The following is a 25671-nucleotide window of genomic DNA, read 5'->3' on the forward strand; positions in this document are numbered from 1 at the left end:
TCCTACTTCATCAGGCTTGCTAATGATCATTCACATTATGTCTATGTACCTTATGTGCACTACCTAAAAGCCTCTTAAAAGTTAAAAAGAAATAAGAATGGGATAGCTAAACAAATCATAGAGTATCATGGAAGGTGTTGAGATTAAATCAAGGCAATGAATACCCTAGTACAGGGTTTTTAGTAGATTGCCACTTAACCGTATGCATGTCCTAATTTTCCATCATATCCAACTCTCAACATATGAGACATTGAAATTGTGTGACCAAAAAATTTAGAATAAAAATTTTGAAAAATAATGCAGCACTTTCTTAACTCCTCAAAAATAAATAAATAAATAATAATTGTTATGGGCAACTACACAAGTGCTCCAAGGTAGCTCAATATGAACTACCATCATTCCCAGGGAAAAGAAAAATCCAAAAATTTCAATAATATTCTATGGCATCATTAGAAAACACAACCGAGTACTAAACTGAAAATTATAGGGGAGAAGAACTTGCTTGCTGGTGTAGTCTACCCAGAAATCATCATCAATTTTACATTAAACATGCTCAAAAGTTTAAACATCTGGCTGTCTAAAAAAAACAACTGTACATGATGCTCAATATAGTGATAATGTAGCAGAGTCAAACCTGGACATCACCAGTACAAGAAGGCCAACTCATTGCCCTTTTCATGCTAAACCATCTACAACTACATACACCATGAAATCCCAAATCTTCCAAGTAGGAAAATGTGGATCCACCTGCATCTTTCCACGAAAAGGGAGTTGGTTGGACTGCACCCACTGCTTTCTTGATTCACTCCGACGGTTTTGCATCATCAGATGATGCGGTGGGCTGCTGCTCTGCCAATGGAGTTTTGGACTGGATGGGTTTCTTGAACTGCACCAGGATCATGGTCATGTTGTCACACCCCTCACCCCCAGCCGTTGATGGTGCCAAACACCTGTCGAGTACTCGCTCGCATACCACAGAAAGCTTGCTTTCCTGCACAATACCAGTCCTCGATCAAGATTCAAGATCAAGAGTCTACATTTCAACAAAATTTGTAGACTTTTCTACATTTCATCTTTAATTTAATTTAAGACACTGAAACAAGCCTTCAGTTTACATAATCTGGTACATTGACAGATGTTTAAATATGCGAACTATACAAGAAACCTGCCTCTTCGAACAACCTTTTTTTGGGTTTATTTATCTGGGTATACTCTTTAAATAACTATTGCGGCAGAGGGTATTGGTATCAAGTATCAAAAAGGACCCCTTCTTAGTACTGGCCTTGCTAAATGGTCCATGGAAGTGATTACCTAAATGCAAGGCCAAACTTCAGAATTTTTTTAATACAGGGACTGCTCTCAAGATTCAAACCAGAGCTTGGATCTCAAGGACATGCACAAAGCAAGAGCCCACTCAAAAGATATTCCTTTGTCTGCCCCAAGTACTTCTCTTTACACAATTTTGAAGTGGAAAAACCACAGAAGGTGGCATTTATAAGGCCTAATCTTTGGGCGCACAAGCCACATCCACAACAATGACAACAAATGCTTTCTTACAATAAAATTTAGTTCTTTTCCCCCACAACAATTAGGGGAACACATGCTCTTTACAAATGCTCTGCAACAAACACACAGGGTCATGTGAACTGCTTCTCTTACTCTCCATACATACACACATACATACATACATACATATATCCAAAGACTGAATGCAAATCTAAATCTAAATTTTATAATTTAGTTTGGCCAAAATCAATGCACAATTAAGTCAACAGAATTTATCAACTATTCATCAAACCAATTTTTTATTTAACAAGGAAAATCACTCTCTTACCGAGATCAGCTGCTCATGTATAAAATCCACCAGTTGCTGGCTTGACATGCAGTCCCTGAAAAAAATTAACAGAAACAGCCATAATCCACGGTCAACAACCCAAATAACACTTAAAAGACCACATTGAACATCCTGAAAAAGGGACCACGTTGCATGACTTTCAAAGTTTAGGTAGTAAGACCTTTTGATTATGCTTTCTAGATTATATTTATGGAAGATCTTGTAAAGAAACAAAAATCCATGCATCTTTCATATCTTATATCATGTTACATTTACAAGACATAAAATCTGTATATCCTCCATATTGTTATATCATGTTACAAGAAAATTTTGATTCCATAGATTCCAAAATGCAAAAAACCCCAAAATTTTTAGTCATGCATTTAGAAAAAAATACCACAAAAGAAAGCTTCAAAAGAGAATTTTTACAAGTAATGAAGTCAAATGTAGCGAATATGTTATCTAACCCCACTCCACCCCCCCCCCCCCCAAAAAAAAAAAAAAATCGAACATTCATCAAAGTTATGCTTCAACATTCCACGGGAACGACAAAGGCCAACACTTGTGCCATGAGTCCAACCCTGAAACACTAATACAGTTAAACAGAAAGGTTCCAACACCCTGTGCCTCATGCCTAACAGTAGAATCAAAATGAGTTGCTGGCCTCAAGCCTTGAGGCTCACCTTAAATTTATGTAATCACTGCCCTCAGATAGCATCTTTTCACTCCAAAAGGAGGTCCCAATATTGGTTTGTCCCCCAATGCTTCTTTCCAAAACCTTAGAACCCTTCCTCTTCACTTCTTTTTATAATGCGTTACATGGAAAAAAAAATATATAAATATATATATATATATATTCAATTGAAGAAAATTGATTCACTTTAATGCAGAATTTGCTTCCGAACTCCATGTGAGTTTGCCATTAGGGAAGGAAACAGGCAGGGAGGAACTGTTCAAGTGTCATTTTATATATTCCTTTAGGGAACCATGGGTACCATAAACTGAAGAGGGAACCCCTTTAGGATATAAAATCAGCCAACATTAATACTCTCGTCTCCTTAACCAAGGCTTCCTTCAGATGTAGGCAAAAAACAATTGAAGAAATGGCTCAAAATTTCTTACAAACTTCAGTTTTGCAGCCTGGGCATTTTAACTTTAGTTCTACACATCAATGCGAGTGGCTTGTATGCCAACTTCAGACTCAAAACAATCCACTCTGCTGCTCAATTTAGCTTGCGGCGACCAAATCTGACATCTTATATCAAAATCTCCACATTAAGTAGCTAGAAAATGAAGGGAAGTGACTCCGAGCAGGGATTAAATGCACTAATATTTCTCTCAGATGCTACTTTTTGTCTTCTCTACAGGCCCTTTTATATTCTTTCCTTGCACACATGCACATGTGATACACAATTCATCCCACAGCAATAGTATAAGAAATCCCTTAACTATATCTCCATTGTAAATTTTTAATGAATAAAACCTTAGGTTGATTGCAATAAAATTGTATTCAGAGATTATTATAAGCTCCACTGTTTTGAGCTTCCAATTAAAATTCCCACATCCCATATGCAACTGCAAGGGAAGGGTATTAGAGACTGATTTTTTGGGTGCAGGCATAATTCATTCTTCATGTAAATCAAACGAAAAATCTGCCCATTCAACATACAATTCATTTTGAACTGAGTGTTACGAAAAATAACACAAAACAAAAAGGAGCATAGGACACATACCATATACCATCACATGCTAGCACAAGAAAGTCATCATCATCACAGAGCTCAACCTAATTAAAATATATACAAATTAAAACTGGAACAGCAATAAAATTGCAGGTCAAATATTTAAAAAGAAAAACTCGTATGACAGAACATAGATAATCACTAAAAGAGAAATTGAAAAATTGAGTGCAAATGCTAAAATGTGCAATCCATGATTGACACAACAGAGTTGAGTTCAATTTGAAAAACAAATAATTTATATTGTAAATTATCAAAATTCAAGAATTACATGGAAATAGGTCATCAAATGGTCTGACGAATTTTTATTTAAGATAATGAGTTAAGTTTATTTTACAATTTTACATCTCTTTAAAAATGTAAAATGAATCAAAGGACTTCAAAGATCATTAGCCTTTTTCCAACAACTTCTTGAACAAATTTCAAGAAATATATTAGAGCACTACTTGACCTACAAAAAAATATCACAACAAAAGGCACGACTCTCTTCCACCCTTTGCCCTCCCTCTATCACCCTCTTGACTCAAAAACAATGTGTATGTGCTTGTGTGCACACCCACACTCCTCAATTTCAGCATGTATTTGCCCAAAATAAAAAATTCCCCCCTCTTCCATGTTTCTTCTTTCACATTAACAAATATGTAAAATTATCTTACGGACAAAACAAATATCAGCCCTAAATTAAGCTTAGCAAAGAGTGTCGTTGCCCCCATATGGATGGGAACTTGGGATATTCAGGATGCAAAACTTTCATATGGTAAGTATTGCAATCTATTTTTTCGGTCACAATCCAGGAATTGCAAAAAGTTATACATACAGTGTTTATATCTGGATTGGCAGTAACAATCTGTTTTTCTGCAGGCAAAAATTTATTCTGCTTGAATTCCATGTCACCTGCAGAAAATAAAAAACTAGCTTTAAAAAATGAAAACTAGAGAAATTTTTCTCCCTTTACATCTCCCTCCTGTGTGTATGTTTCTCGAGTAAGTAGGTCGGGTGCTCAATTTAACTTGGATTATAGATAGCACTATGCTTGTTCCTGCAGGGCCCAACAGCTTATCTCTTTAGAGGATTAAGGGGTTCAAGTCTTTGAGTACCACTTGCGGGTCAAGGGACCAAATGCGAGGGTTATGAGCAAAGTTCCAGAAGTATATGACCCAAAAACTGGAATACAAATGAAAAATTATAGAAGTTGAAAAGCAATAAGACAAACTACCTATTGCTCTTGCAAGATTTAAACTGCCATTAACGCGTCCTCCATGGATAAAGCCACCAGCTTTTAATATCCTTTCCTTCTCAACCTCAAGCTCGGGTTTATGATCTCGGGATAGGTTGTATGCCTGCCAAGAAAAACCAAATTTCTCAACTGCAAATGCAAAATATCATTAATGTACTCCATAATGAGCGTAACCATTATTTCTGCATGATTGTGAATACAGAGGTCTACCTAAACATTATTATCAAAATCAAGTGGCATCGTTAACCGCCACAGCGGCATTAGTCAAATGAACAGTTTTTGACCATCAATTCAAGGACAAAATACATTTCACTTTTTAATCCATCTGTAAGGAGAACATGTCGTCAAATCCTGTTAATGAAAAATTACCTGACCCTTTCTAGATATTACACAACGAGAATCTCCGGCATTTGCAACAACAAGTTGGTTGTTTCTAACAATTGCAACACAAGCTGTACTCCCAGAAGTTGGTCCAGAAAAATCAGAGTGAGGCCCCTGAATGCAGATTGAAATAGAATTGAGTCCTATTAAAAAAAAAAAAAACAAAATAAAAAGAGAAAAACTGAAATCTTATCAAATCACCCCATACACAACATCATGTTCAAGTTGATTTCAAAAAGTTCAGAACAATAAAAATAATTAAAAAGAACTCCACACAAGCCGCATTCTACTTGTTGATACTAACATAGGACAATGCAATGTGCCCAGGCTCAATTACAAATTCTCTATGTTCAACCATGAAGCATTAAAACAGTGGTAGCTGATCTTTCCTGCCTCTGGTTCCCAACTGAGTCTGAGCAGTGAAGATAAAATTCCAATCAGAAAACATTTCAGAATCCAAAAACCAATCACACTCAAAAATCTCCCAGAATATTTTCCAAATAAATTTCCTCTGCGGTGATTTCTCCACTATGATAGAATCAAATCTAGAAGGAAACTGAAATCTACAATAGAAATTATCCCTATAAATGTTCCTAAGTTAGTTTCAAACATTCAGGAAACCTTGACATCAACTCCAATCCCTTATTTCCTTGCAAATTTATCAATATCATCTAGAAATGTAATAAATGCAAGCATAACATGAGATAACAAATCCATGCCCAAGTATTTTGCATCCAATTCGCAAGACAAATGCATCAAAAAATGGCAGTGGACTCATAACTGCCAAGTCAGGATTTTTTTTTAAAAAGAAAAAAAAAAATGAGTAACCATACACAAAACATAGGGAAAAACGAAACGCAAACAGTTTTATCAAATTTGAATATATAGAATAAATCTACAACTACCATGCCACACGTGATTTCTCACCTCATGAATGAAGATTAAACATGCATTTTCCACTGTTCCAATAATCAAACAAGTGTATTTTATAGAACGTGTGCAAAATAGCCACCAACTTATCTACATGAACCAAAAAAAGAGGATTCTCCGTGGCATAGACAGTTCAATGAGGAAGAAATATCTGTGTTGTCCACATCAAACATGATACTCCCTCAAACATGAATCGAACACTTCATAAAGACGTGCACAATTTTAAAATATATATTTAATTTTGGACAGCACTCCGACTTTTCTTGGGGTCTACTTGAAAAATTGTTAAATGAATTTCCAAAACTCTTAGATTTCTAGAGTTTAGAAGCATTAACAGCACACTTAACAAGACTTTCTTGATTATATCTATATTTATTAATAGAAGATCGAAATCATAAGAAAAGAAACCACAATGCTGGTTTTGTCTAAAGAAGTGATACTTTTCATATACAATATATCTATGTACATAATTTATTAACCACCATGCATGCGGATTTGGTTGGATCCCCATGGTTCTATCACATCATGTTGTACTCATGTCCCATGTCCACATCCATGCTTCATAGGCTCAAATGTTTTAGTCATGAAAGTTATATGGCAAACAATTGCAATCAGTTCTCACATGCTAGACCCACTGGTGTGTTCAACACTTGCACCAAAATTTTCAATTAAATATTAATTTCAAAAAAATATATATCACTCAACTGGGGGGCACCCTTGGGGTAGAGTGGGACTAAAGAAACATCCTGCGAGAAAGAGGAAAATTTAAAATGTCTCATTCAAAGCAGGGTCTCAGAAAAAAAATTCGTTCAGACAGGAAATGAACTTTCTTTAGTTATATTACTTAGAACTGAACTTGGAATTCAATGGTTTTTGAGTTCTGGGGATACTTGAATCAATTTCTCAAGATTTCAATTATTTTCTATAATTCTAGTTTTTGGCCTGCCTACTCAGTAGGCTTGGCTGTGAACAAACTTATGTTATGAGCTAATGTATTAATTTAGTTTAGTTTTCTAAGGGTTTTATGTGTATATTTTATAAATAGGCCCAACTGCAAGGAATTTTTACCTAAAATATTTTTTTTTTTTATTAATATATTTTCAAATATAATGTAATTCAAGTTTTTTCCCCCCAAATGATGTGTTTTGAAATCTCACAGGACCATCCCACATTTTTAAATTAAAACTTGCAGGATGATCCCATGACATTTGCACGGCCCAATTTGGATTTGGAAATCTTGTGGGATGGTCCCATATTTTTTTAAAATGAGCATCATCCAACATTTACCTTCCTCCTCCTCCTCCTCCTCCGTAAACGACCTGCAAACCCCAGAACCCCCTCACCCATTTGCAGACAACCACCCCTTGAAAATCAGGTTCAAGCTCACAAAACCAAGCAAGTTCACTCACTCCTGAATAGCAGTGTCTCCATCTAGATCTGCAGATTTTAATTAGGAAGCAGAGAGGATTGAAATGGCAATTTAAATGAGTATGAAGCTGAAATTTCAACAGCTTGAGGTGTCGGCAGTCATTACAGGGGCTGGGTTCCATGGGTATGTCCGCATTCTAAGGGTACTAGTAATGTTTTCTCATTTTTTTCTCTCTTCCCCAGAAAAATAATTCCATTTTTTTATCTATCTTTAAAATAATTTGAAGTCATGTATAGTAGTTTATATTTTCACATGAATCTTCTGTTTCTTAGGCCTACTGTATTTTCACGGTTCCCTTTTTTATTAAAAATGAGAATACAATGCATTTGTTTGAACTCCCAGTTTTGCTTGATTTGTTGTGTGTTCAGTGTTTTTCAATGTTATAAATTAGAAATTTATCCATGTCTTCCCTGCCTCCTCCCTCTCTCACCTGGAAAACGACCGCAACCTTCATCCCCCCCCCCCCTTCCGAAACCTCCGTGCATACATTAGCTCCACCCACCACCCCAACAGCCCAACCCGCTGATCCTAACGTAAGATTTTTTTCCAACTTTGAGCAGCTCATGCAAGTGGTGTACTGGATATTTTCAAGGGAATGATGAATTCCTTGAAGCCAGTCTCTATCATTTTGCGGTGTGTGAGCACACTTCAGGTCTAAATGCCCTGGAATCCCATATATGCTATCTGAAATTCTGAGCTTCTCCCCTCTCTCTGCATTAATTTGTATTTTGTACCCTTCTTTATTCTGCAACTTTAACTCAATTAACTTTCAATCTCCAAAACAGCACTGCCCTGTTTCATAAAATTTAGCCAAGGCATTGCTGCAAAGATTTCATAATCAGAATTTGCACATATAAAATATAAAATAAATATTGAAGCAATATGCACTTCCATGAACAACTCCATTTCCAGTTTGACCAAAGTTTCATGGTAAGTTAAAAGTATGACCTTCGCTCCATTGCTAAATAATTCACAGGCTGTTTGGTATCATTTCTATTCTCAGTGTTTTTTTCTTCTTATAAACAATTAAAAACACCAATCTTACATTGCTAGTTTCTATTCTGTAGCCAATTTTAGCAAAAATTGAAAACAAGATTTTATGATTTTAAGTTGTTTTGATTGTCACAGCACTAAAGAATCCAAAATTCACTTTTGTTCATTAAATCATTCATTTCATACATAATCTTTAATTTAAATTAAAATAAAATGACCAAGTGAGTTTGAAATATAATTAAAATAAAATATCCATAAAATTTCTAAAATTTTGGGAAAAAAAATAATAATAAAAATCACTCAAAAATATTTTTATTTTTTTTAATTGACATAAACAATGGAATTGTTCTTAAAGCACTGAAAAAATGAGTTATGAAATATAACAATTAAGTAAAAAATAACTATAATTAATTTATTTCCTGCTTTTGATTTTTAGTTTTTATTTCTAGTTTTATTTCCATAAATTTTTACAGTGATACCAAATGACCCCTCATTTTATATAATACAGGTGAGGACTGAGCATGTTTGTTATAGATAAGAATGCTGACTGCAGTATACTTCTAAGGAAAAAAAGAAGATGCTGTATGCTACTTTAGAGTATGCAACTACCTCCTCAAACGCCCAATCATCAACCTGGTCATTACCATCACTGCCCCTTGGAGACCATATCAATCCTTCTATCATGCCAGTAAACTTGTTTATTTTATCTCCTAGAACAGCCAGTTCCCTCCACCCTCTTTGCCCACGCATCATTTCATCCATTCTGCAAGAAATATCAATTGCATTTTTTACATGAATGAAACCAGAAGCATGTCACAGAGAAATAGAGGTAAAAGTAGCAGAACTTGAGTTCCAAGCAATCAAAATAGCATAACTTTTGAGTTCTGCAAAATGTACAGCTCTCGTGATTCTCGTTGAGGCATTCATTAGGAATCTTCCTTTCGGGAAGTTGCCTGTGCCAGAAAGCTGGCAATTTCTTTCGTTCTCTGTTCGTTTTCAGGGATCTCTCCCTTGTGATCCTCGTCAAAGCCTTGGATCTTCATTCCAGGAAGTTCCTGTGTCTGAGAGTCAGCATTTTCTTTTGTTCTCTGTTCATTTTCAGGGCTCCCTCTCTGGTGATCCTCATTGAAGCCTTTGTTCGGGGATCTTCCTTTCAGGAAGTTGCCTGTGTTGGAGAGTTGGTATTTTCTTTCATTCTCTGTCCGTTTACAGAGGAAAAGTGATTTAGAATCACTTTATGCGGGTTCATCAAACTTTTAAGGCTGATAAGAAGGTGATTAACATTGATCGTGTGGAAATTTTGGCTTATCGCAAATCAGAATTTGCAGGAAGGAATATGATGAATTCCAGTTGGTTTTACGGAACTTGGGTATACATCTTATTTTGATATAGGGCAACTCATTAAGGATTTTGGAGAACAAATTTTCAGAACAGTTGGGAGGGTCCTTAGCCTGAAACTCTTGTCATAAGGGGTCGTTTTTTGTGCTTCGATAAGTTTAGAGATCAACAATTCTACCATTCCATTCATATTCCTGATGGTGAGGATGCATCAGGTTACAAAGCCTTCATTTATGCTTTGAAGGAGAGAGATGTTGGCAAAATCAATGATTACAAGGAGAAATCGATGTTTGATGGGTAGGGCTGGAGATGTGCTGATTGTGGGTCAGTGAATGTTCAGAGAATCAATTATATGAAAGGGAATGTTAGTAATTTTCAGAGGCTCTCGCTGGGGGTTTCCTAAGCAGATGCTCTTGGAATTCCTCCGCTGAAGGCTTCCAACACTGCCGGCAAACATTTTGCCTCTGATCTCCTGGTTTCAGCTCCTCTTTCTTTGCAATTTGGTAGGTATGGGTATTCTAATTTAAATTTAAATTGTTTTGGATTAAATTTAAATGGTTATCAAGATATTGAAACAGCCAATAGAACAGTAGTACATGGATGGGTTGAGAAAAAAGGGCAATCTAAGCTCACTGAAGTTGGGAACTTGGGTCAGGTAATGAAGGTCGACTTGGTTAAAGTAGCGCAATGTAGGCCCAATGAAGTTGCGGATTTGGGTCAGTTAAGTGGTTGGGTCCAAGAAAGGGTATCATGATGATGGCTTTTGAGCTGGATCAAGTCTAGTCCACCACGGGCTTTACTTTAAGTGCTGAAGCCATCCAGAAGAAGAAAGGATAAGTTTGTAATTCTGCTGAACAGAGACAAGGCCCTCAATCTCCATGCAGTTTAAAGAAGCAGAAGCAGGAAGTTCTTGGTTCAATCCCTAATGATCAAGAGAAGCAGATGAAAGATAAATTGCCAAAATCGAGTGCTCCCATTAAATGAGTTCTTTCTTCTTTTTTGTCTAACTTAAGAGATGGGTCACATTCTTTGGATGTCTGTAGTTCAGATGGAAATTTTTTATTCTGACTCAGGTGAAGATATGTGAAGCATGTGTGAATCTGGAAAAAAGTTTCTAATAGATCAACTTTTGGCAGAGTAAGGAAACGTTAGGGAGATAATTAATCTGTAATCCCTCATTATGAATCAATGAATGAGTCTGAGAATGAGTCGAATGCTCCAATTAGCTTGGAAGATGTGCCTTGGTCAGGTGAACAAGAAGACGGGAAAAATAGTCCAAAGAAGCTATCTAAAGAAGCATCTAAAGAAGCACAGGATGAGGAACACCAATAAACAGGTAAGAGACTTGATCAAGAAGGGTTCTTTGGCCATTGCTTCTGATCTTGAGGCTTAATCCCATCAATATTTCTGGTGATTCTGTTCCTATTGAGAGGGTGATTGATGATTTGAATGTTCTTCCATTGGAGGATCCGAAAGCTTCTCATTCTTAGAGAGGTATTCTTCCCATCCCAATTCATTCTAGTTGTACTAGTAATGTTGTATGCCAAGGGGAGGACTCCATTGAGGGCGATGTCATTGTTATTAGCCCTTCCCTTTCTTGTTTTTTGGGGAAAAAAGAGACACACAAAAGCTTCTAGAGGATTTGGGTTTAAAGTTAGTGAGTCCCTCTGCCATGAGGTGAAGGTGGGGTTAGTCCTAGAATGCATGAAAGGAAAAATAGAAGGTTGAAAGGAACTTAATAAGTTAGTCTCCCAAAATTATTTTTTCCTTTTTCTGGGGGGCAGTGGGGGAGGGGGGTCTGTGTTGGTTTAGAGGAAAAGGTAAGGAGGGGGGGAATAGAGTTAACATTAGTTGGAATGTTAGGGATTTAGGGGATGTCAGGAAGAGCGGGTTGATCAAGAACTGTTGCTCAAAGGAATACAGTGATCATGTGTGCACAGAGGTGGCAATCCTTGTGCCTCTACAACTAGGTCATAAAATTCTGAAATAAGAGATTCTAGCCCTTCATCCTAGCCAAATTGATGTTGTAACTCTTGCTCAAAGCTGTACCAAGCAAACATGTCGCTCCATTTTAAGGAGCTTCACCATACAATGGCTTGAAATTGTAGTGACATTACCACAACAACGTTTGCCTTTAAGAGTCACTCTTTGGCCATTCACGGCAAACTTCATAACTAGTTTAGAGAAATTCCAAACTATATCACCTAAAATCCTTAACCATTCAATACCCAAAACCACTTCATAGTTTTCCAGTGGCAGCAAAAAGAAATCAACATACAAGCCATGGCTTTACAAAGTTAGTTTAACCTTCGAACACTTGCTCTAACATGTCATCTGCAACCTCCACACCAAACTTTTCACTTTGTTCCACAAGATAGGCTAGCCGTTTAGCAATTTTAGTGTCCATGAAATTACTAGTGCTACCCGTATCAATTAAAATAGTAACAGGTTGGCGTTTTAGGAAGCCACTAATTTTCATGGTTTGAGAATTAACATAACTAGCTAAAGCATGAACTAAAGAAGTGATAGATTCATTATTATCATTAGATTCCAAACGTTCTTGATCTAAATAAGGGAGGTCATCCTCAACCTTTTCTAGCTCCTCCACTGGTTTAATCATCAATGGTCGTCAATTTTTGTTCTCTTCTTTTAATCATGCAAAGGAAATTACAACAGTCATAGTTTGTGGCCGACGTACTTCGACCTCAAGCCGAATGTCAGGCAGGAGACCTTCAATAAAAGTACCGACGAGTTGGCTTTCATTCCAATCTTCAGCCTTGTTTGATAGCAGCTTAAATCATCTTTGGTACTCCAAGACAGAGCTAGTTTGGCATATTTTAGCAAGCTCTCCAATCGTTATTCTCATATCCAGTGGGCCCAAATCGAACAAGTAATCCAAAAAAAAAATTCTGCCCATGAAGGCATTCCATAACGAGCTTCAAAGTTCAAACCAATCATATCATTGAAACTTTAGATGTTTCTGGAGTGCGCTTAAAGTGAAAGTCTTTTTCAGCCCTAGAAATCCAATTGGTAGGGTCACCACTGCCCCACTGAGGAAACTCAACATCATACGAGAGGACCACAATCACGCTCTCCATGGTAACCTCCTTCACACATGTTCGGTGCTAATGTAGAGGCATCATGTTCTCTCTCTTTATGGGAATAAGTAATGAGTAGTTTAGAAAGCGATGCTAGGGTCTCTTCAAATTAAGACTTAAACATATTGCTAAGTTCAGCCTGCTTCCATCTGGGACTTTACTGAATTTTCGAAGGCCATTGCATATGAGTGAAGATCAAGAATCCAAGGTCTTGCTTTTGTTGGCGGGTTAACAACATCCACAAGAATACCGGCACTGATAACAAATGATAAGACCCTAGGGTTTTATCGTGGAGAAATTGGGGAAGTTTTAAGAAGGAGAAATGGTAGGAGAAAATAGGGTTTAATCGCTTCAAGGGGATCTGCCTCCAAATTAGCCAAAGGCTATGAATTATGTTATTGCTTGGATAGAAAAGCCCCATAGGAATACATATATATATATATATATATATAGGGTAGGGAAACTTACTCTAGTAGGAATGTAAAATATCCCAATCCAAGTCCTTAATGGACTCAATCCCAATTGATTTGGAAATCCTAACACATTAAATAAGAATACCAACATTAAATTATCCTAACATTAAATAGAATTCATTGGGAATCATAACCGATTAATTAGAAATCCCAGTTGTTTTGGGAATCTTAATAGTGCTAATCCTAAGTCTCTGGTCTTTTGGGATCTAGTGGTGGAGAAAGTTTCTAAGCATTTGGATAGGTGGAAAGATGCATTATTTTCTCTAGGGGGATGCATTACTCTTATTCAGAGGCTTGTTTAGCTAGTAACCCTTGTTATTATTTGTCTGTTTTTAGGATCCCAGCAGGGGTAGCCACTAAGTTTCAGAAGATCATGCAAGATTTCCTTTGGTTTGGTCTCAGGGAAGAGAGAGAACATCTTCTTTACTGGTAGTTTGTCTAGATTGAAGGGAGCTTTGGGTCTTGGCAAAGTGGTGTCTTAAAAACAGTTCTTTTTGGCTAAATGGTTATGACAATTTACTTCAATGGATTCCTACCTCTAGCATAAATTTGTTAAAAGTAAATTTGGATTGGATGTGAATGGGTGGGATTCAAATTTAGGAATTAGATGTTTTTCAAGAAGCCCGTGGAGGTGTATTTCCCAAATCTACCATCTCTTTATTCCTCATACAAATTTTTTTCTTGGGTAATAGCTTTCAAATTCATTTTTGGGCAGATATCTGGGTAAGTAATGTTGCTTTGTCGAATTCTTTTCCTCATCTTTATTGTTTGAGTTTTCCCTTTTGAATTCTGAACGTATTTCATTCTTGGGTAGAGGAGTTGTCTTCCTTGTTGATGTTACTAGGGAATTACTCACCTTCCTTTAGGGTGGATAGTCATTCTTGGTTATTAATGCCATGGGGGTTTATTCTTTCAAATCTTTTTTTGATTACTTTATTATTGCTATATTTCCTTTTCTACTTTATAAAATTATTGAAGGCTGAAGTTCCCTCAAAGATCAAGGCTTTTAATTTGTTGGTTGTTCTTAATAGAGTTAACACCAACAATAGATTGTAGAAGAGGAGACCTTCAAAGGCAATTTCTCCCGATATCAGTGCTCTTTGTCTTCATAGTTCTGTAACATCATCTCAACTATTTCTGCACTGCTGGTTTGCTTGGAATATATGGAACAAAATTTTTGGTCTTTTCGGAGAAAATTGGGTTTGTCTGGAGTCAGTCATGTTTGTGGATTATTGTAGTTTTTGCAATTTTGTGGGATTCATGGCTCAAACAAAATGCTTGTATATTTATAGGGCAAATATGAACTATCTTTGTTATGGGAGAAGATTCATTATTTTGCCTTGCTTCGGTGTTTTTCTGCTGGTTGTTTTAATGGAGTGAGGTTTTCTGGTATCCAAGGGATTGGTCGGCTTGGCTAGTCTAATGATGGCATTTTGATTTATTTTGGTTGTTTTTTTTTTTTTTTTCTCTTTTCTTTCTTGAGGAGGATTCCTTGTTTTCTCCTCCTAGTATATCCCTCTGTAATAAATTCTTTTTCTTTCGCTATCAAAAAAAATTTTTTTTTTTTGAAAAGCAATGGATATGAAAACATCAGCTCCTGCAAGTAACATCACTAGGCTTTGTATGATATATGCTCAACCGCTAGAACTATAATTGATAGATCAAGAATATTCTTCACATATATGCATAGTGCAGACACACACAAGCTCACATCATAGTTTTGTGTGTCAAAGGACTGTAGTGCGTAGAAAAATGAAATTATAATACCATATTAGAGCATTAGGATAACTTTTTAAAACATGTGTCAGCAAATATGCATACATTACTATCACATAACTGGTCACACATACAGCTAGACTTTGCATATTTTCCCACATTGCCCAATGCAGGGATACATTAGAATTTAGAAAGATACATGCAATGTTACCTGGAACAAGGGATGATCCTGTTCATGGAATGGGAATGATATTATGGGATTGCGGTATGGCACATGCTCTAAATGCAGACCATTAGGTGTATACTTATTGTAGATATGTTGGTGGTATTTGCATAAATGGCACTCGCGTATTTTGAGAGGATGTTGATATGTTTTGAAATCCAGAGGAGATTTTCTTACGCAAAATAGATTAATAATGACTGAAGAACTAGAATTCAATGCCATAATTCTGCACTTTAACTAATAAAAGATATGTTACATGAAAAATATTGAATCAAATCTTCAGGTTCTATATTCAGCATTCCATAATGAAAATGTACTGTGTTTAGGATCGTACAAAGAATCCAAGAGATAGACCCTTTTAGGGTGTGAGTGTCAGTTGCCTTCCCTTCTATCCTAAACTACCCTGATTCTGCCTGAGCTATCCATACCCCATACAGGCAGCACCCCACCCAAAATGAAAAAAAGAAAAAAAAACACCCCATGTCTGTGTCCACTAGAACATAAATTTAAAAATAAAATAAAATAAAGAATGCACTAAAAATTGGAGACATCTCAGTATCTATATTTAGTTATTTGAAGGTTATATTATTAGTCTTATTTAATAGAAAAGGAACTTGAAATTAAGTAATTAAATGGAGTAACCTGAAAAAAGCTTTCTGGACAGAAGTTACTATATCTCCAGCTGAGTATGCTTCATTCTTGAGAACTTGTTGGTGAAGATACTTGGCACAGAACTTTGCTACCACCTTACCTGCAAATTAATTAAGGTAAGTACAGTAATCAAATTGTGGTTATTATAAACATAAAATATAACTAAAAAACATAGGTTTGATCAAAGCAGAAAATGATTCATAGTAAATCCCCATAACAAAGAATCCACTTAAAATTAGTACGTCATCCGTGGCAAACAGCAAAGAAAAACAAATATGAAATCCTTAAGAATGAAACAGAATGCTCATCACACCAGTGTTTCTCAAGAGGAAGCAGGAAATGACAACAGCTAGAACATTTAAAAAAAAAAAAAGGTGATGTATAACTAAATTGGAAAGACGACCAACAAACTGCAAAGAACACGCCATCTAACAAGTCCATTTAATCACATTTGCAACCAAAGGGAGAGCAAATGATCAAAAAGAACTTGTCCACATTTTATAGACTGAAAACTATCAAAGACACGAAAAAATAAAACTGAATATTAGTACAAGAACTATGATTGGAAGTCCATAAACAATATACAGGAAATAACTTTTTTCCACTTTTTTTCATTCAAGTAAAAATTATCCAATCCTAATAGTTTAAATGACATTCAATCTTTTCAAGAGAAAACATGTTGGTCCTGGGTACAAGCCTACATGTGTTCCACTATACTAAAAAAAGAAATGCCAAGTGCATTAGCTTAGAGTTGGGGAGCGTACAAAAGCTGTGATTTTTGTGTAATATCTGATTTGAGGAGATCTTTAAGAAGGTATCAAGGTAGTTTCCTGAACTTTGTAGGATATAGCAAAGGATAAAGAAGCTCTCATGGCAGAATACTTGGAACTGAGAGAAGATCAAGTATCCTGGAATCCAAGATTTGCCAGATTGCCCATTGAAAGAGATGAAGGAAACGGGGATTCTTGCCAATGCTTCAAGGGGATGAAATCCTCGATAGATGAGAGAGATGATTATGCGAGAAATATCAAGATGGAGCATTCACAGTGAAAAGCAGGTTTCAGTTTCTTTGTAAAGCCCTTCCTAGAAAACTTGTCAGAAGCCAAAAGTTCCTTTTGAAATTGGCTTTATTTTATTTTATTTTATTTTATTCCTCCGGAGAGCAGTACAGGGAGCAACTCTTACTCTTGACAACCTGAGAAGGAGAGCATGAACGGTACTGAACAGACACTTCACCTGCAACTGCGGATCATCATTTATTCACTGCTTGATAGCAAGGGAGATCTGGGTTTATTTCTTCACCTTGTTTGGACTTGCCTTGGTTATGCCAACGGGTTTGATGGAGTTTCTCATTTGTAACATGAGTGGGTGTGCAGATAAGGGAAGGAAAGTGTGGGAGACCTCGCCTTTGTCACAAGTAGTGAAAGGGTGTTTGAGGGGAAAGGAACTTTCCACTGATCAACCTCAAGTGGTGATTTTGTGGATGATGTTTTTCAGCGTTTGATCACTCCGCCATTTTACTCAGATGACTCTGTAGAGCTTTTGGGTTTGCAGCCTTTTTGTGCTTAATTCTGTTTTATCTTTTGTCTTGCTCTCTTCTTAGGCCTTTTTGTATACTTCTAGCAAACATGGAGTGACAACTTTCAACCTCTTCAAAAGATTTCTTTTATTTAATATTGTTCACAAATAATGAATTTTGCTTTGTTTAGCAGCTAAACAATAAATTAGTAAATCTAGGTCTTCAATTGATCAATAAAGTAACAAGATTTCTTTTTGCCCAAAGAAAAGAAGATTTGAGAAGGTCAGCTGGCAATGGGACCGAAAAAATGATTAGCAACCAACTTTCAAGGCTTTGGTAAAAACTCCACCTGCAATAAAGCATGCTTCTGGATGTTTTGGAATCATCACTATTTCAGAGACCATGAACAGATGCATAAAATAAACAAAAATTCGGTCTTGCTATGACTCATTATTACACCCTTAACACCCCCCCCCCAACCACCGAAAAAAAAAAAAAAAAAGCTCTTTATTCACGTTGCTAGTTAAATTTGGAAAAAAGAAAAGCATTAGTGCTGAAAAAGCAATAATTAAGCTGCTCTATAATAATTTGCATGCTCATAATAAGATCTATTAGTTACAACAACATTCACATAGATTTGCAGCATAACAACGGGCACACCTCAGATCATTTTTCCTAATTAAACCCATCACATTTATGAGAAATAAGTAAATAAATGGCTAGAAGCAATACAATCTTAACTCCTAGTTGGGGCAAAATCAAAAGAAACTCCGGGTAAACTAGATAAAGAATAACCATCCACCCATTATAAGAGTACCTGAACCTCCCGATTCTTACCTCCATGTCCATCATAAACTCCAAAGAATGAAGTGGAAGCATCCAGAACAGGATATGCAGCATGCTAGCAAATCAAACATTCATAGTCAATAACAAAATATTCATACTATTAGTAAAGAGATGACACAGGCATTATCACACAAGTTCCAAAAACCTAAGGTCAAGAAAATGATTATTTAATTGTGACATTGCAAAGATTGTAGCATTTCTAAAGAAATCTGTGCTAGTGGCTTTAGTGTATGATTGTATGGGAAAAAAAAAAATTTTGTTTGGAGATATATTCATTATTTGTTCCGGACCACATAGAACCCTTCCAACTTATAGAAATAGAAAATAGAAACACTTGATGAGGTGCATGCCAAATTTCTTAAATTCTGTACTGGTAAAAAGATGTAAAAAATTTTGCCCAAAAAGGTAATGTCAAACTCATAATGTCTAACAATTCACAAACAAATTCTGCGGCGAGTTATTAAAATCTAAAATTTAAATGATCAATAATGAACATATCAATTGCCTTCAGCTTGATGTCAAGAACTCCAAGTTCCACCCATTGACTGTATTTGAAAGATTGTTACTCAACATCACTTTGACCTTCCAACACCTAAAAAAAATGCAAGCCTCTTATAAACTATCAAGTGGTTTCACCCCATTTGTAGATGGATTTCATAAAAGTTTCTGCCATTCAAAAAATACAGAAAAGAAAATAGCTATCCTAAAGATTATCATGCAATTTTAGAAACCCAATCTTAATTGTTCCACCTCTGCCTCATAAAATGCACTTCAGACATGCCATGACTCAAAACTCCATTTCTATCAAAGGGAAGTAACCAACTACACAGAAAAGACTGGGGGAAAGAAGCGACAACTTTATATCAAAGAGTAAACGAAAAACTGCTATTCAATAAGTGGGATAGGTGGTGGCAATACAAAGAAGAATGCTCTCATTGAAACTCAATATGACGGATTTATCCAACTTCTATGCTCCCACTGAAACCCAATACGAAGGCTTTATCCAACTTCTACACGAAGAATCCTTCTTGCAGAATAATTGTCTGCAATTACGGCCTTAGGCCTCATTTTTTGCATTTATTCTTTTAGTTAATCCACTGCGTTTGGTAAACCTCAAAATTGGTGCTGATCACCTTAAACCTAAACCAAATATATTCCCATTGCTGATCCTGTAAGAGGTTTTCACTAGCTCCGTAGGCCACTTTTGCCCTCTAAAAACTTGCAAACCACAATACTGCAGAACACACTTCTTTATATCTCCAAAACCTTATCTGACATGCATATTCAGCCGTAAATTACAAAACAACTAAAATAATTCGACATTCATATTCAGTGCTTGTACCAGTTATGTCCATAACCAGCACAAATTTGCAACTGCATTCAATATTCAATGCTTAACACTTCATTTTATCAAATGCCTCCTTACTGTAGAATGCTTGGGTACAACTAGGGAGAAAAAGCTAAACATAGAACTTTGATGTGGGGAAAATCAGATTCTCTTCTGATCATCATTTATTCAAAAAGTCAAAAAAATGAATAGTCAGAAACTCGTGCTTTATCCAAGCTCTCCACAAAGAATCCCTCTTGCAGAATAGTTGTCTGCAATTACAGCCTTAGGCCTCATTTTTGCACTTATTTCTTCAAGTTAACCCACCTCGTTTGGTGAACCTCATAATTGGTGCTGATAACCTCAAACTAAACCAAATATATTCCCATTGCTGAGCTGGGAAGAGGTCCATTCACTAGCACACATTTCTCTATATCTCCAAAAACCTTACTTCGCATACATAATCATCAATTATTTACCAAACAACTAAAATAGTTCAACATTCATATTCAGAGCTTGTACCAGTTATGTCAAAGGTTGCACAAATTCATTAACTAGTTAATCACATTCAATATTAAACTCCTAACGCTTAATTTTATCCAATGCCTCCTTACTCCAGAAAACGTAGGTAAAACTAGGGTGCAAAAGTTAAGGGCTTGCCTAGTATCGTTCCTATTTTCTATTTCATTTTTGTACAGTGAAGAAATAGATTACAAAAATGCATTTGTTTGCATTGCCCATTTCTGCTTCTGTTGTTGGTTTTTAGCTATTTGCAAAAAAACTAAAAACTAGGTTATACGATTTTCGGTTGTTTTGACAACTTGTTGCTAGAATATTTTAGTATCCAGAATTAAGTTTTGGATTAAATCATTCATTTAATTAAAATTAAAATAAAATGATTATATGAATTCAAATTATAATTAAAATGATTCATTAATTTTTTTAAAAAAATTAAAAATAAGGATAGAAGCCATGTACAAAATATTTTTACTGTTTTTTAATTATCATGTACAATAAAATTGTCTTGTAAAGTGAATTTTTGAATATAGCAATTAAGTGAAATAAGTTGTAATTTTTTTTTTTTATCATAGTATTTTAAATTTTTATTTTTATATACTTTTATAATTTTTTAATTGTTATTTGATTCAAAGACAAATTAAATTAGCATTTGTTTAATCAAGTTTTTAATTTGTTTTAGTTTTAGAAATATTAACAAAACAAGTTGCTTTATTTTAGTCTTTATTTTCTGTTTTTAGTTTTTAGTTTTCGTTTTTGGTTTTCAATTTCATAATTTTTGACAATGATAAGCACCTAAATGTAGAACATGGCTGCATTCTCTTGCGACCATCATTTATCCAAGAGGTTGAAAGGAGGACTAGCTAGAAACTCATAAATAAAATACAACAGCAAAAATATTGTAGACCTACATGCTTCCCCCCTTTTTTTTACATCAGAAAAGAGAAAATACATTAGCAAGACATCAAGGAGATGCCAAATCATCGTACAAAACATCAACCACTCTTGCTTTTAGTAAAAATAATAAGACTCAAATGTTGACTCATGAAACAGAGCTATTAGTCTTAGGTCTACTTAAAACTGAATTTCAAGCTTCCTAAATGGAAAGAATTCAGCAGGGAAAAAAAAAAAGTAAATTCTGAATGGGAATCCCTGACCATGCAGATCAAATATGTACATTGGTTTCGTTAGATTAAAGAATGGCTATCTGAAACTTAATGCCTTAATAACTATTGTCTCACAATATAACAACAATAACAAAACCAAGCCTTAAGTCCCCCTAGGTGGGGTCGGCTATTGTCCCAGAATCAAGGACGAATAAGAATAAAATATGACTGCAAAGAAGAAGGAATCATGTATAAATCAAATTACAAGAAAGCACAAACACAAATATGATAGAAAAACGAGAAGCCCTCACAAGAAATGACCACAAAGCAATGGCCCCATAATAGGAAAGTTTAAATATGTCCAGTGCATTCGGCACAACAGAGTAATAACAGTTATTACTTCCTAGAATAAACAAAAAAATAAAGAAGAAATTTGTGGAAGAAAATTTATGATGATAGTGTAACAGCAAAATTCAGATAGCTGAACAAGATTTCCAAGAGAGCCAGTGTGGAAGAAACATCATGATGATAGCCAAACAGGACTTGCAAGAGAGCCAGGGAGGATTTCCTCAGCTGACTAATGAGCCCAAGAAGAAAAAGCAACAAATAAAGATGTGCAAATGGCCATAGAAGCAAACAAAAAATGATAATGCAATGGTCCTTCCCTTTTGTCAATAGAATTATAATTCAACACCCAATAAAATCCACAATCAGAGAGAGAGAGAGAGAAAATTTCCCTAGTTAAACAACCACCCATTTTGCTAATATCCAAAACATCCTTCTTGAGAAAATTCAAGCATAGCAGCTACGCACTTATAGCTGAACAAATTAGGGAAAAGCATGTGCAGTTCCTCAACGAAACTACTTTTACAACAACCATTAGTTCTTGCAAATGAATTTTATGATTTTGAAGCTATTGAGTCCTCTATTTTATTCTAGGCCTCTGCAATCACCTATCACAGAAGAATGAGCTCATAATTTCTCGGGTTGGGGGTGTGGTGGGGGGAACCACCATCGTAATATTTGTCTGGTAAACTCAGACAAAAAAACAAATGAACCCAACATCAAAAGGTACGTCAGCCCTCACAAACAAATAACACAACGAAACAAATATTTCATCCCGACTGAATGAACACGTAACTGACATTCTAGCAGAGCCTATATCAACAGTTGATTATATAACAACACCTTTTCTCATTCCTGCTCTAGAAAAAATCTAGAAATCTAATCAATTCACTGTATAGACTACAGAGTAAATATATATATATTTTTTTAAAAAAAGCAAGTAAACAGTTTCTCTTCTACATAACAAATCCAAATTTTTGAAACATATTTTAGACCAGAATCGTCAAAAGGTAAATTTGTTACTAACAGCATCTTCCATGGTTGCCCGCCACCCTTGCATGGATGATAAACCGTATCTAAGCCCATCATTCTCACCATCTTCAGACAACTTTTCAGTTTTGGGAGTGCTTAGATATATACCCATCTCTAGCTGCAATCAAACAAGAATCCTAAATCACAAAAGCAGAATACAAAACTTCAAACCCAAAACAAGAGAACAGAAAAGAAAATTCGCAAGGCCCCGCTGTGGAAAAAAAAAAAAAAGGAAGAAGAAGTCTAACTACAAATTCAATCTGAATCTTAATCCTCTGTTTGATTGCTCCAAAAAATGTAGAAACATCATAGAAAATATAGATCTAATAAGAAACAAAAAAAGATTTTCAGAATACATAAACAAGTGAACCATATTCAACCCTTGAACTGCTAAACAGAAATTTGATTCCTTAATGCAAAAATTAATAAATACAATCATCACATCAGCCCAGAACGTGATGGCGACGGTATGATAGTATTTTATTTTCTATCTTCAAAACAAGCGAAAAACCAAGTGCCTGCAGGGAAAAAAAAAAAATAGCACATTTATGAATCTTTATTCAAGAATGTTCTTGAAAACAGAGACAATTAACAAGAATGGGGTCAGCTAACATTTGAAATTAACTTATGTTCTTGAAAACAAACCATTTTTAGGAGGAGGGGTGCACAAAAATGGGATCAGCTAACCATTGATATTAACCAGAAGACAGCACGGTTTGGACATCTCTGGTGTCTGCATTTTATAAACAAAAATGAATGCTCCATTTCGTTGCCACAACTCAATTGACCACAGTTAGGAACACGGACACATTTTTAAGTTTTTGAAACTCGAGACGAGGCCAGAAATTTGAAAGCACCGTTTGTTTTCCTCCATTATCTCTGAAACCAAACAGAGGGCAATCTCTCCCTTTATATCAAATCAAACCCTAAATTGAAATCCATGAAACCACATCCTCATCAATAAACGCAAGATGACACCGATCAAAGCGTCCAAACCTTTACAGAAATAACTACAACTGCTCAAGATTGCGACAATTCCCACAAAAAAAAAAAGGAGAAAGAATCCTACGGGATCAACAAATAACAATCACCGAAACCAAATTAAACCCATATCTTAATTTGAGATATAGCGAGTACGCGACACAAAATTGACAAAAACCCAATTGACTTTCAAAGACAGCTACAGTAAAGATAAAATGAAATCATAAAATGGAGCGACCCAAATAGAAATTCGAAATACTACATCAGAATAAGCAAGATTCACGCATAAAACACACAATTACCGAAGAAGACCCAATAAGTATCTTCAGGGGGGTGCTCTTTCCGAGAATTAACAAAGACCCAGAAGAATTTTCACGGTATCTGATTGAGAAATGAGCAACCCGACGACAGAGAAGAAAAACTTCAAAGTAATTAAGTAAAAGACAAGAGAAAGCTAGGAATTCTACCCGACGTCCGTAAAAGAGACGAAACTGGGGACTATTCGGAGAGTGATGATCTTTGAATCTCTAGTGAAGTCAGTGAGTGCCGCAAACGCCACGGAATATTTTGGTTTACCCCCCTCTCCCTCTCCCTCTCCCTCTCCCTCTGTACGCGTGTACTATGTGTAGAGCTTCTTTTCTGGACACTTCCTGAAATAGAGAGATTGATTGTTTGGACTTTTGGCCTCCAAGAGGCACGAGGGAGGCTGCTGATATTCTGAACTGCAGGACCACTAGGAGCCAGGAGGCAGAGGATGGGCTTTTGCACCTTAACCCAAGGCAAGTATGTTCTTTAATTCTCTGCTTCTTTCCCTTTAATTCAAAAGAGTATGGTGTTTTTCTCAAAATAAATTCCAATTCTTAAGTTGTAACAGAGACAAATTTCCAATGGTCTTTAACTATAGTTCATATTCATATTATCATTTTATTTTAATTTTAAATCAAAAATATATAATTTAATCCAAAAAGTTAATGTTAAATATTTAAATGTAATTAGTAAAAATATTTTTTGTAATTTACTTTATTAAGATGTTTAGAATAAATGCCCTTTTTTTTTTGTCTTTGAATTGGATAACGGTTCAAGAATATGAGTAAGTAATGAAAATACCAAAAAAAAAAAAATTACAATGTTGTAACAAGAATAGAAATTATATAATTATTTTACTTAATTATTATATTTCAAAACTTACTTTTTAGTGCTAAAAGAACACTTTGTTGTACCTGACAATTAAAATAAAGCATAAATATATTTTTGAACAATTTTATTAATTTTTCAAATTTTTAGAAAATTTTTGGATTTTTAACCATATTAAATTAAAGCTAGAATTTCTCCTACAATTATTTAGCTAATTCCTCTAGTTACTAACGATTCTTGAGGAGTTACATCGCCAATAGGTCTGGCACGATACTCAAAAACAAAAACCTTGCCAAAAATCTTTTGATTGGTGGGTTGTCTTCACTGAAGACCGCTGTTATCCATGTATATATGTGTGTGTGTATGTTTGTATATATTTATGCATATGGAATTATTTCGGTTAATCAAATACATTAAAGTCTATATTAAATCGAAAAACAAATATTGACAATTCAAAAAATTCATATCAAATTGACTGAATTGAAATATCTATCTATCTATATATATATATATATATATATATATATATATACATGCATGTATGCATGCATATATCTTATATTTCATCATCACTCATGAGTGGTTCCTTAATTGTCAAAAAACAAGAACATATACTCCTTGAATCTAGGGATTAACTTTTTTATTTTTAATTTAAAAATTAAGAGCTCGCATCTCAATAACTTTGTCTCAAAGGCACATGCTCTTAATATGAGATAATTTTTTGAAGTTTGATTAATTCAGTTTTATATATATATATATATATATATATATATATATATTTATTTATTTATATAGTATGGATGTCATCTTTTTAAGGACACCG

General features: G+C 35.2%; 1 protein-coding gene across 8 annotated transcripts; it reads right to left on the reverse strand.

Annotated features, from left to right (window-relative positions):
- Nucleotides 1-470: 470 nt before the first annotated feature.
- On the reverse strand, nt 471-24488 carry LOC131152420 (probable protein phosphatase 2C 60). 8 transcript variants are annotated; one of them, XM_058104297.1, is made up of 13 exons: nt 23379-23996; nt 23176-23251; nt 22982-23056; nt 22729-22851; nt 18399-18462; nt 16034-16142; nt 9153-9306; nt 5180-5305; nt 4790-4913; nt 4391-4467; nt 3568-3620; nt 1835-1889; nt 471-991 (listed from the first exon to the last, which is right to left on the reverse strand). In XM_058104297.1, the coding sequence occupies exons 4-13, from the start codon at nt 22843-22845 to the stop codon at nt 803-805; spliced, it is 1068 nt and encodes a 355-aa protein (XP_057960280.1). In that variant the 5' UTR covers nt 22846-22851; nt 22982-23056; nt 23176-23251; nt 23379-23996; the 3' UTR covers nt 471-802. The 8 variants fall into 8 exon arrangements, with proteins under 8 accessions (XP_057960280.1, XP_057960276.1, XP_057960274.1 ...); XM_058104293.1 differs by lacking the exons at nt 22982-23056; nt 23176-23251 and adding an exon at nt 24182-24488 and having other exon boundaries at nt 23379-23466; XM_058104291.1 differs by lacking the exons at nt 22982-23056; nt 23176-23251 and adding an exon at nt 24182-24488 and having other exon boundaries at nt 23421-23659.
- Nucleotides 24489-25671: the final 1183 nt, after the last annotated feature.

Source organism: Malania oleifera, chromosome 3, assembly GCF_029873635.1.
Source record: "Malania oleifera isolate guangnan ecotype guangnan chromosome 3, ASM2987363v1, whole genome shotgun sequence".
Classification (NCBI taxonomy): domain Eukaryota; kingdom Viridiplantae; phylum Streptophyta; class Magnoliopsida; order Santalales; family Ximeniaceae; genus Malania; species Malania oleifera.

What these genes read in the sequence shown, in the direction of transcription:
- LOC131152420 (XM_058104291.1), bottom strand. Translation starts at nt 23,498, where the DNA reads ATGGAGCATTCATTTTTGTTTATAAAATGCAGACACCAGAGATGTCCA. An exon ending in GTCCAGAAAGCTTTTTTCAG is followed by an intron (nt 9,307 to 16,033) that starts GTTACTCCATTT and finishes TATTTCTTGCAG; the next exon opens with AATGGATGAAATGATGCGTG. An exon ending in TACATGAGCAGCTGATCTCG is followed by an intron (nt 992 to 1,834) that starts GTAAGAGAGTGA and finishes GGTATTGTGCAG; the next exon opens with GAAAGCAAGCTTTCTGTGGT.